Here is a 12777-nt window from a genome sequence, read left to right on the forward strand (position 1 = left end):
GTAAAAAGATAAGGGCACAACATATTAGAAAGCATGAGGCTTATTTACAAATTTTTCCATTAAAAAAATCTAAACTAGCACATCAGCTACCCTTGAGATAAACATGATCACCAAAATGGGTCCATATCCTCTTTACTCTGGGTAAAATTGTTACATAACAGTATTCTTCCTCATTCCTAAACTCCATCTACCACTGGAAGAAGCTCATTAGCAGTAAAAAGTGCAATAGATGGAGGCAGATTCCAAAGAACATAAGAATCTTAAAGAGTAAGGACATAATTATTAGCAATGTTAGACAGTGCTACACAATACAAAGTACATATTCAATGCTATTTAAAATGCTTGGCATAAAATTCAGCTTCCTACTTGTTATGCCAAGATCTGCTCCCTTCCCACCTCCTTCAAAATATCTACAAATACCAGGTATTTGGATAACATTTTAACTTATTAAAAACTTCGGTCCCAGGAGGTTCATTTCATAGCTACAAAAAGAACAGAGATCGATATAAAGAAATGAAAACTAAGGAAATAACAAAAAGTAGAGACATTAAGATAAACAACCAAAGTTAAGCCTTCCCTTGCAAAAGTTAGCATTTGTAAAAGGCGTTTTGTGGGCACTTTGAGTAGACACTTGAAAAGATGCCAAACAGACCCACTTTCAACCCCCAGCAAGCCAAAAATCTAGATGAGAATATATATAGCTTAAATGTCAAATGAATGATTCGCTGATTTAAGAGTAAAGGTGGAAAAGACGTCAAGCACCAATGGGTCCAACTCCCTCATCTCATGAAAGAGAAAACATAGCTCCAGAAGAAGTCACCTGAACTGAGAGACACTTGACTGGACCCCAGGTCTTTCAACTCCAAGCTTCTAAACATAGAGATAGTTTCATATCATTGGCCAACCTTTTCCCAAGGGGATAATTATCACCAAGAGCAGGATGGCTGCAACAGACATGGCTAAAAAAGCGCTCCAATGAGAAAGCTTCAAGCAATGAGGTTATTGTGGGAAAGCCCTTGATAGGTTTAATGACCCTGAGTAAATTAGGTCCTGGGGCAAAACCAGCTTATTGAGAAACACTTCAAAATGTAATACAATTGTTAAAAAAACTTTAGCCAACTATCAAACCTTAGAGTATTCATTATGTGTTAAACATTGTACTGGTTCAAACTGAGGAAAACAAAAGTGCCCAAGAAGTAATGCATTATATCCCTGGCAATACCTTCTGCTTCCTATATCCAGATCCTATCTCCAGAAGAATCAAGAAGAGAAGCTACCTATGCTTTTGATGAGTTTTCCCAATTGCCTCCTTATTAATAAATCCTTACCTGTCACCATGTAGGCTTAAGACATTAGTCCAAAGAAGTATTTAGACAGTGTTTTTTCTAAAAATTTTGACTCTGACCCAAATTACGAAAAGCATTTTATATAATATCTAGTATACACATGTATATTAAATTATAGCAGAAATATGATGCAATAATACACTATGATGTGCAACATCTTTTGATCTTTCCCATCCCTTTCTACTCTCTTTTTTCTCATAAGTTACATATAAATGTGGATCATGATATGTTAAATTAGTTTAATGACTCTAATAGATCATAGGACTTCTCAGGTGGCACAGTGGTAAAGAATCTGTCTGCCAATGCAGGAGCTGCAGGAGATGGGGGTTCAATCCCTGGGTTGGGAAGAGCCCCTGGAGGAGGAAATAGCAACCCATGAAAATATTCTTGCCTGGAAAATTCCATGTACAGAGAGCCTAATGGGCTACAGTCCATGGAGTCACAAAGAGCCCAACAGGACTGAGCGACTGAGTATGCACACAATAGATCATAACCCATTTGAGAAACGCTAAGAGATCATCCATTCATTAGTTCCCCATATATTTACTGAGGGCCTACCCAAGACCACGACTGAGCGACTGAACTGAATTGAACTGAACTACCCAAGACCAGCACTATTTGAAGTATTTGGAAAACAAGAGTGAAGGGAACAAATGGAAATTTACATCCTTTGGGAGCTTACATTGTATTGCAGGGAGAACATATTAAAATATAAAATATACTGTATGTTAGATAATGATGAACTTTAAGGAGACAATTGAAGCAGAAAGGGGGATAGGAAGTACTGTTGAGGCCCTTGTGGTTTTGAATAGCATGACCAGGAATGTCCCAACTAGAAAGGCAACATTTGTGTAAAGACCTGCAGGAGGTAAGGAAACATCTAAGGAGGAACCTTCCAGGGAGAGGGGAGAGAGAGACGGGCTGGACCTGAGGTCAGAGGGGCAGCAGGTGCCACATTTGTTGAGCCTTGGCGATCCTGGAATACCCAAGTCTGTTAAATTTGGACCTTTGAACATCTAATGTCTTTAATCTAACATTTGTCTTGCAATCCCAAATGATCAAATCCTAGCCATTTTCATTAGCAATAATCTCATCTCAAAACCTTTGTAGCAAGCAGCTCTAGAATCCGCCTCTTTCTCTCACTCACATCATGACTGTGCGGTGACTGCATTTCCCAAAGATGGCCACAACAGTAGGTCCCATGCCACATGCTCTTCTGCAATGTAACTCTGCCACCCTCTCAATTCTCTGCCACGGTCTCAGTAAGTGGAGTTCCAGGGCCCTCCTCTGGGATCTGGACCAATACTCAGGCAGTAGAATAGGACTGATATGATGCTATGTGACTCCTATGTCTAGGCCAGCTCTGGGACTTTTGTCTCGCTCTCATGCAACACTTTTCCTTGGAGCCCTGAACTACCATATAAGAAGTCTGACTACCCTGGGATCACCCTGCTGGAGAGGTCCCAGTTTAGATGCTGTGTTCAATGATCCCATCTGAGATTCTCCTTCAGAAATCCCAGACTTGTTACCAGCCCTGTGAGCAAAGAACCCGTATTGAAAACTGTTGTTCTAGCCTCAGCTATTCCAGATCTCAGATATTCAAATCACTTTCAGCTGAGGCTTTAGACAGTTTAGAGGTGGGGAGGAGCTCACCTCATTGCACCGTTTCCAAATTACTGACGCATGGACTCCATGAGCGTAACATAATGGTTATTGTTTTATACTGCCCAGTTTTGTGTGTTTACGTGCGTTCGTGCTAAGCTGCTTCAGTCGTGTCTGACTCTTTGTGACCCTATGGGCTATAGCCTGCCAGGCTCCTCTGTCCATGAGGATTCTCCAGGCAAGAATACTGGAGTGTGTAGCCATGCCCTCCTCTAGGGGATCTTTCCAACCCAGGGATCGAACCTGTGTCTCTTATGTCTCCTGCATTGGCAGGCAGGTTCTTTACCTCTAGTATCACCTGGGAAGTCCCCTTGTGGTGTTTACTACATAGCAATAGATAAGCAGAACAGACTCTAACCTAAGGTAGTTCTCTGACCCCACAAAGAATCATACTGATTTGATGCTACCAGTGTTTTGCCATGATGCTGAGGCAGAGTAAATCCTCATTACCTTGATTGTTTGGCTTGGTTTATGTGGAAGAGACATTTGATGCTCTTAAAATAATCCATTTGCTCTCCTACATTTTCTTTCCTCCTTCGCAGTCAGTTTATGGCCATGTATCTAGTTCTGGACCAACAGAATGTGATAAGAAGTAATTAAATCACTTCACAGACATGGTAGTTCTAAGTAGGTGTGATTTCTCTAATTATTCTCTCTTGTGTATTCTCTCTTGCGCTGGAGCACAAACTCTGAGAAGTCAAGATGTTGACTTCCCTGAATCTCTGTTGGAAAAGAGTTGCCAAAGAGAGCTTCCTGACCCACACCAAACTGTGATACGAGCAAGAAATTGGTCTTTGTTCTGTTAAGCTAAGTGGATTCAACACATTTTTTATTATTGCAACATGGTCTAGTTGATCTAACTATTACAATTTTCACAATCTGTCATTATAGCCATTCTTTTACATACACTATAAACACTTTCTCTGTTTTGTTTTGTTTTTTTTCTGGGAGTTTCTATCTGATTAAATTCAACTCAATGCCTACTCAACTCCTCCCAAAAGCAGCTATATATGGTTGGAGGAGGGTACTGACTCAGCAACCTCTCTGACTGATTTCTTTTTTTTTAATTCATGCACAGTAATTTCAAGGGGGCCCTTGTGCTTCCTAGCTTGTTCCCCTAAATTTTCTTCTTTAATTCATTCTCCAGTTTTCTGAAGTGACACTTCAAAATGCCTTTACTTTCTTCACATTAATGTCTCCTTCCCCAAATTTATTCTCAGCTGATGACTTGCTTCCTCTTTTACTGACAAAGTTGAAGCCACAGAAGAGAATTTCCACCCCCACATGTACCAATCTGTCTGGATCTGTCCATATATTTTACCTTCCCTTTTCTTAACTGTAGATGAGCCGTCTAGGCTCTTATATAAAGTCAACGGCTAGTTGTGCTCTGAATCTCATCCTATCTCTTCTGCTCACTGACATTGCTTCTGCCATCTCTTCTCTCCGCTTTACTATAAAGCTGTTTCTACTGCAGGTCAACAAGCACACAATCATTATTTCCCTTTAGGGCAAAATCCCTTGAAAGAATTAGCTTTACTCACTGTCTTCACTTTCTCTCTTCCCAGCTCTGCTGAATCTCTTTAAATTACCCTCAGCTCTCCTCTAAAGCAACTCTTGTCAAATCACCAATGACCTTCAAGTTCCTAAATCAAATGACCAGTTCTCACTAGACACAATTTCATAACAGCTATTGGAACAGTTGATCTCTTGCTCCTTCATGAAATATCTTCTTGACTTGGCTGCTAGGAGTCTATTCTCTCTTGATTCTCTTTGTATCTCACTTGATAGTCTGATCCTTTTTAGTGTTCTTTTCTGAATTATCTTCATTTGCCCAATCTACAAGCATTGGAAGACTCCCAGGGTTGATTCTTAGACTTCTTTTATTTTTCATCAATATTTATCCTTCCAGTTGATCTTATCAGATTCAATGGCTTTTGTTATTAGCTATGTCATGATGAATCCAAAGTTTATATTTTCTGCTCCAGCTGAATAATTTTACTTCTGAATCTGATCTGTATACTGTCTTATATAGCCAATTCCACATTTTCCTACTTGGATACTTAAGAGGCATCTAACTTAGCAGATAGAGAGCTAAACTCATATTTTCCCCCACAATGTATTCCTCCCACGATCCCCCTGTGACAGTAAATGACAACTGCTTTCACTTAATTATTCAGTCCTCAAAGCTTGGGGTCATCTGTGACTCCTCTTTCTCTGACATACCATATCCAGTCTGTCAGCAAATCCTGTCAATTCTATTTTCCAGAATCTATCCTGAGTCCAATCCCTTTTTACTACTGTCACTGTTCCCGTGCTATTTCAAGCCACCATTATAGCCCATGAAGACTTCGCAATAACCTCTTACCTATGTATGAGGTATAACCCATAACCATTCTTGCTCCATTGAGACTCATTTCCATAAAAAGTAAGTCAGATCACACTCTCATCTCAAAATGCTTCAGATAGCTTAGCATCTTAAGTTTTAAGTTCTCAGTGCCCTATATGGCACGGCTCCATGTTACTTTGCATAAAACTCAAGACAGGCGCCCACTCTGCTCCAGCCACATGCCCTTTCATGCTTTTCCTTAACTTCACTAGGTAAGGTCTATTTCAGATCCTTTGCATGGATAGTTTTCTTTGTTAGAGACACTCTTTTATCAGTATATGGCTCCTACTTCATTTTATTTAGCTTTCTGTTTCAATTTCACTTGTTTAAAAAGGCTTTTCTCTGCCTATCTATGCTCTTTATCTCTTATCCTGTTTTACGACTATACTTTGTTACTTATCAATAATATAACAGTTTATATTTATTTGTTTATTGCCCCACATCTTGCCTTAGCAGGCTTAGAATGTAGGATCCATTTGGGTGACAACTTCATCAGATCTGTTCAATACCTTTTACTCTAGGACATGATAGGTGCTCAACAAATATTTGAATAAATTCAAATGAATATGGAGCTCAGTTTTGGATAATGAATGAAAAAGTCTTCTATCTGAAAACCCTGGGTTCACCTGACCCCCCCCCCAAAAAAAAAAAAAACAAAAAAAACACAAGTCATCTGCACATGTCCAGCAGAATCAAACTGACTAAAGTTAAGACTCTTGGCATATAAAACAAGCTCAGGATGGACAGCAAAAATAATAGTGAACCAAGGCTCTTAATGTCCCTGGCAGCTATCCAAAGAAGATCAGCAAGAGATACAGCAGGAGCCAGCTTGGCATCTGTGTGTGATATTAGCCCATATTTCTCCTTCCAGAAAGAGGAAACCCATCCACATAAAGCAAATGAGGTGAAAAAAAAGCTGACAATGAGCTATAAATTAAATTAGTGGCATTCTCATTGGTTTATGCTTGTGCAGAGAAAGGACATTAGGCTGGAGCTAAAAGGGGTCATTTTAGGCATTTTTAAAGAAATTAAGTCTGTATTTCTCTCTCTGAAATCTTTTCTAGAAAGAATACACATGCTTATTTTTAACTTCTTTCTATACCTAAATCTTGCATGTACAACTTCACAAATGTACATTTACTTACAGGGCACACACATGTGCTAAGTTGCTTCAGCCGTGTCTGACTCTTTGCGACCCCATGGACCGTAGCCCCCCATGCTCCTCTGTCCATGGGATTCTCCGGGCAAGAATACTGGAGTGGGTTGCCATGCCTTCCTCCAGGGGATCTTCCCCACCCAGGGATGGAACCTGCATCTCTTATGTCTCCTGCACTGACAGGCAGGTTCTTTATCACTAACACCACCTGGGAAACCCTACTAATATGGACACCAGGACAAAATATGAAAATTGGTACAGGCTTAAAAAATACAGGATACAGAAGTATTGTACACAAGCTTCTGAAATGACATTGGGGACATTAAGTGGATGAATAGTCAGAAAAAAGAACACAAAGATGAAGTATAAAAGGAAGACAGGCAGTCGAAAATAAAATGGTTGAAGTGTAGAACACCTCAGTGACATACTCAGCTTTAGGGATAAGTTCTAATGAGGATGAATGGCTTGAATCCTGGAGCATTAAAGAGCAAATATTCACAACCTTAAAGAAATCTGTGAAGGAACACAGAAATAGAGGCTTATAAAAAGAGCTGGGAGCTGGGCTTCTTTCCCTTATATTCAACTAACATTGGATTGTGCAGTTTTGACACCATGTAAACTAATTCATCAAAGGACTACTTTTAAACAATGCTGTGTGTACCACCAGGAGGTACATATCTGCCAGACTCAGCTTATGGATGCTTGACATAACATACGTCTCACCACTGTCACCAAGATGCGCTTTGTGGATCTGAGGCTCTGCATGCAAGGCTGTGATTTTTCTATCCTAAAGTCCCCCTTCCATCTCTTTCTCTCTCTTTCTCTCTCTTTCTCACACACACACACACACACACACACACACACACACACACACACACACACACACGTGCACACGCAAGTCAACAAAGCAGAATGGAGATAAGAAGTCTGAGGATGATACATACCTTCAAGGTTTTTACAAAAGAATGAAAAAATTCTAACTTCAATTGAGAAATTAAATGAATAATATTATGGGATCTTCAACATTTATGATGGAAGAGTCCAAATCCTTCATTTCATAGATGAAGAACGGGGACAAAGGAATTATACATAACTTGCCCAACAAAACATACAAGGTTAGTGAAAAAGCTGGGATGGAAAGCCAGATGTCCGAGCTCTGTTGCATGTCCTTTTCATTTCACTAGATCTCCATCTTGGTACCTTTACTATTAATATTAGGATCCATTTACAAGCAAAACAAAACACAACAAAACCAACAGTCCCTTGAGGGAGTAAGTATCTTCAATAATATGTTTATGGGTCTACTGGTGCCATGTTTTCAGAACATAGGAGAAAATTTCCTTTAAGAATATTTTAAGAACTTGAACTACAGAAATACTGAAGAGGAACCATTCACTGGGCTTCTGGAGTCTGTAGCAATCCAATCCAGGGCTGATTTGTGGTTATAAAGATGACTGAGAGAGAAGAAAATGTGAAAGGTGTGGGTTTCAGGTTTTGAACATTTTTCTCACTGTGGCTTTCAGTGTTCTTATTCTTTCTTTAAGGAATGAAAACATCACTGATTTTGTTTCTGAGTGTAGGATACAACTCAGCACCACTAAGGACAATTTTTCTCCTTACTTATATAAAATATGTAATTGCATACTTTATAGAATTTTCCTGATAAATCTTTCCACTACCTAATTAGATTGCCACCAGTTTTAGAAAAAGCCTTCTCAGCTCTAAGGTGTCTAATTCGTCCATCTTGAATGATTCATATTTCATTTATGAATCATGTTGCATGATGTATAAGAATCTTGTATTAAGTTCAAACACTGAGCTCCCAAACATAACAAGTATAAATGATTCAAGTCTAGACCTATCCTTGTCACTGGTGGAAAAAAATTTCATATATTCCTTCAGGAAATAGAAAAACTCTTTTTATTAACAAGATGAACACGCATTTAAAGATGATACACAGAATGCAAGAAAGACTTTCAATTTCTTGAAGCCATGGACTGTTTCCTGTTCATCATTGAATACACTGCACTTAACACCCCTGGTTAAAAACTAACATGATAATTCTTACTGAGTGTCTACTCTGTTACTCTGGACTAATACCTTTAGGATATTCTATTATGTTCAGAAAACAATTCTTTGACTTATTTTTTATCCTCATTACTTTATTCAATCATTAGCCTCATTTTTAAACTGATAATCAAAGCTTTATTATTGTTATAATTATCATTATTATTATTATTTAGTTTTAAGTAGGAATTCTATTGTACCACGGTGGTCAAATTGGAACTGACTTTTTGTTTATCCTCTTCTTATACAAGAGGAAACTGAGAAGGCAATGAGCTAACAGGGCCGCAGTGAAGGTGTGTTTCCAGATAAATCAACTTTGCAGGGCTGTTTTCAACAATGTTCGTTTCAGTAAATAAGAAAAGAGTCCAGATCACCTTGAAGACTTAAACCACACACCTACATCTTTGTTACTTAATAATGAAACTATAATTTAGGGCTGATATTAAGCCGGGAAGTGCAAAGCAATCATTTTATAGCTGAAAACACTCCTGTGAATATTGGTTCACCATCTAGAGACCATTTTCACAGCTTATCCTTTGCTTTATGTAGGGAATTGTATAACAAGGGACAGAACTCTTCCACAGTACCACAATATCACCATTATCATATCTATTCTGATAAACTCCATCACTCACTTTTCTTCCCAGACTTGATATTCTCTTTGCAAGAAACACACACACACATGCACATTCCACTTTCTACACTGTTTATGTTTGTCTGGGGAAAACACATAAGAAGGAATAACCTTGACTGAGGCTACTCATGAACTGTTTTCACCCAGGTATCAAAAAATTAGAGGACTCATCTTTAAGTAGGCTTCCCAAATGGTGCTAGTGGTAAAGAATCTGCCTGCCAGAGCAGGAGACTTAAGAGACATGGGTTTGATCCCTGGATTGGGAGGATCCCCTAGAGGAGGGCATGTCAACACACTCCAGTATTCTGGCCTGGAGAATCCCATGGGCAATCCCAGACTCCTGGCAGGCTACAATCCATGGCGTCACAGAGGGTCAAACACAACTGAAGTGACTTAGCACAACACAGCACATCTTTAAGTGGTTGCAGGAAAATTTTAAATAGAGGTAGGGAAATTGAGTATATTTTTGCAAAATATTTGAAATGAATTAATAGACAAAACTTCATGAAGAAGTTTTTTGAGATTAGAACTTATTGGTGGCTCTCAGAATTTTCATGCCATGATATCCACTCTTCACCACCATTAATCTGAGAATTCAAGACAAGTATGAACCATAAAGTTTTATGTGAAGCAGATTTGGGATCTCTTTAAATTTGCACCCCATGATCTTCATCCTATAATCTTTGAAGAAGTTGAGTAGAGAATTCCAGTAGTGTGTACTTTAAAAAAATAACACTGAACAGCATTAAAGTCCCTGGCATAAAGGGGAAGATGGCTTGGTCAGTCTACAGTTGACTGAAAAAGGACTAAGGGAACACAGACACCACCCTGAGTCAAATTTCACATCATCACACAGATACACCAATGCAAAAATAAAACAGATTTCCACCTGAGAATTCAAGAAATGTTCTACCTTGCCCCACACTGGTAAGAAGCCAATTACCACAAGGATGGATAGTTACCCATGGCGAAGAATGGGATTCCCAGCAGGGTGGAATTGTACTTTCCGTCGGTGATGAAGAAGATCCCAGCTGCAGTGATGATGGAGATGCACACGGTGAGCACCCCCAGGAGGCCCAGGAAGGGCTTGCCACGCAAACAGTCCTTCATGGAGCTGGAGAGGGTGGCTGTGGTGAGGATCAGCATGATGCTCACTAGGACCTTGCTCCTGGCCAGGATGCTGGTCTTGTGAAAGTCTCTCCAGAGGCTAAAGGATGCTAATGAATAGAGCTGGAAGTCCTGGTGCTCCTCCTGGAGCTTCCGCATAAGTTTACAGAACTCATTCTCCCACTTCTCCCCTATGAGGTCTTGAATGGCAGAGCCATAGGTCTGGAGGTAGTAGGTGATTTGAATGGCTCTGGCTGACTTGACCCGCTGGTCCTTGCTGTTTGGAACTTCCACTACCCCGCCCAGCTGGTGTCCAATAAAACTGTTCCTCCCATCCTTAAAAACAGAAAGAGGGGAGACTGAAGTTACTAGGGGGATGCAAATTCCAGAGAACAGATTCTTACTCTAAGTGAAGGGGCACAAAAGGCAGAGGTAGGCTCTAGCAGTTGTGGAACTGATGCGGGTGGTGTGGCATGTGATGAGTTTATATTCAACCTTTTGGAGCTCCATGAGATACCATGCAAGATGACTGGGATTAGAAAGGATGCAAAGAGTATCATGAAGTTATACAAGACTCACCGCATGCATAGGAAGATGTACATACAGATTATGTTGATCTCATCCATAACCTCATTCTTACCATTTCCTTTTGTAATAATCAATCGTAACAACTTCTTTTATGCATGATAAAGTTTAATTATTCAGTTTTGGCCAAAAGTGAAGCATGGCATGAAGTTAACAATCTTTAAAAAATTACAATAATAATGTATTTTAAAAATATATGCTAAACTTTCTAAGGCTAACACACACACCTACATTAATGCACACACCTACATTAACACACACATACAATAACATACCCAAGCATTACAAGCATCCCTCCTTGTTTATATTTTGGGGGTACAGCTGTGTACTGCAGAACAAGTAGAAGAAAATACTGCTTTTTTTTTTTTTAAATACTGCTTTTTAACAAATAATTTAATAGCATTGAAATGTTTACTAACTATAATGTGAGCACTTGTTCACTCATTACAACCTAACACACCACTTGTAGGTTGACCAGAAAACACAGTGGACAGACCCTCCAAATGAGATGGATAAGACTTCAGGTGGGATTGTCAAAAGTCATTTCAATTTATTTCACATGAAGTAGAGTGGACAAAATCAAGAGTGAAGTGAAAGTCGCTCAGTTGTGTCCGACCTATACAGTCCATGGAATTCGCCAGGTCAGAATACTGGAGTGGGTGACCTTTCTTTTCTCCAGGGCATCTTCCCAACACAAGGATCAAACCCAGGTCTCCCGCATTGCAGGCAGATTCTTTACTAGCTGAGCCACAAGGGAAGCCCACCAAAAGAGTAGGGTATTCAAAAGGTGGACACCGAGTTGCTTAGCCAGATTCACAGCCAATTAATTCTCAACCAGTGTGCTGTACATTCAGAAAGAAATCCCGGACAACCATCATCAAATTTTAATTAATTTTGCCACAACTGTCATGTACTTTCATGGCTGTGGTTGTTAGATGGAATATCGAACCCAGTGGCAGGTTGCAGGATGGATTCTGGTTCTGAAAATGTGCATCAGGTCCTGGAGGAGACACAGGTACAAAGGTGAATTTATGTCATGAAGAGATTGTGCACTTGTACATCAGGTAAGATGTTTATCTTGTGAAGATATAAAGGTGTAGAGTCAGAACAGGAAATAGAAATGTAGTAGATAAGGGTCACAAATCCAACTCTGTGGTCGCCACCGCTATTTTCACAGGGCTGTGAGGTGCTGTGTACTCAAGCGACGTTATTGTGGACTTGTTAGATCAGATACTTATATCTGAAATATTTGTTTATATACCAAAGCAGCCCTAGAACTTGAGAATGTGTTGAAACACAAAACACTTGAGAAATTTACAGAGAGTACAAATTATTATGCAGGTCAAGAAGCAACAGTTAGAATCTGACATGGAACAATGGACTGGTTCAAAACTGGGAAAGGAGCGCATCAAGGCTGTATATTGTCACCCTGCTTACTTCACTTATATGCAGAGTACATCATGTAAAATGCTGGGCTGGATGAAGATCAAGCTGGAATCAAGATTGCTGAGAGAAATATCAATAACCTCAGATATGCAGATGACACCACCCTAATAGCAGAAAGTGAAGAGGAATTAAAGAGCCTCCTGATGAAGGTGAAAGAGGAGAGTGAAAAAATTAGCTTAAAACTCAACATTCAAAAAACTAAGATCATGGCATTCAGTTCCATCACCTCATGGGAAATAGATGGGAAAACAATGGAAACAGTGACAGACTTTATGTAATTGGGCTCCAAAATCACTGTGGATGGTGGCTATAGCCACAAAATTAAAAGACACTTGCTCCTTGGAAGAAAAGCCATGACAAACCTAGACAGCATATTAAAAAGTAGAGA

At 39.5% G+C, this 12777-nt stretch overlaps 1 protein-coding gene across 2 annotated transcripts in view; it reads right to left on the bottom strand.

Annotated features, from left to right (window-relative positions):
* PTCHD4 (patched domain containing 4) overlaps positions 1–12777 on the bottom strand; it is a 188910-nt gene that overhangs the window by 123516 nt on the left and 52617 nt on the right. For both annotated transcript variants that reach the window (XM_061146100.1, XM_061146101.1), the window contains exon 2: positions 10214–10694. In XM_061146100.1, the coding sequence (XP_061002083.1) occupies positions 10214–10694 (481 nt within the window). The remainder of the gene's footprint in view (positions 1–10213; positions 10695–12777) is intronic.

Source organism: Dama dama, chromosome 7, assembly GCF_033118175.1.
Source record: "Dama dama isolate Ldn47 chromosome 7, ASM3311817v1, whole genome shotgun sequence".
NCBI lineage: Eukaryota > Metazoa > Chordata > Mammalia > Artiodactyla > Cervidae > Dama > Dama dama.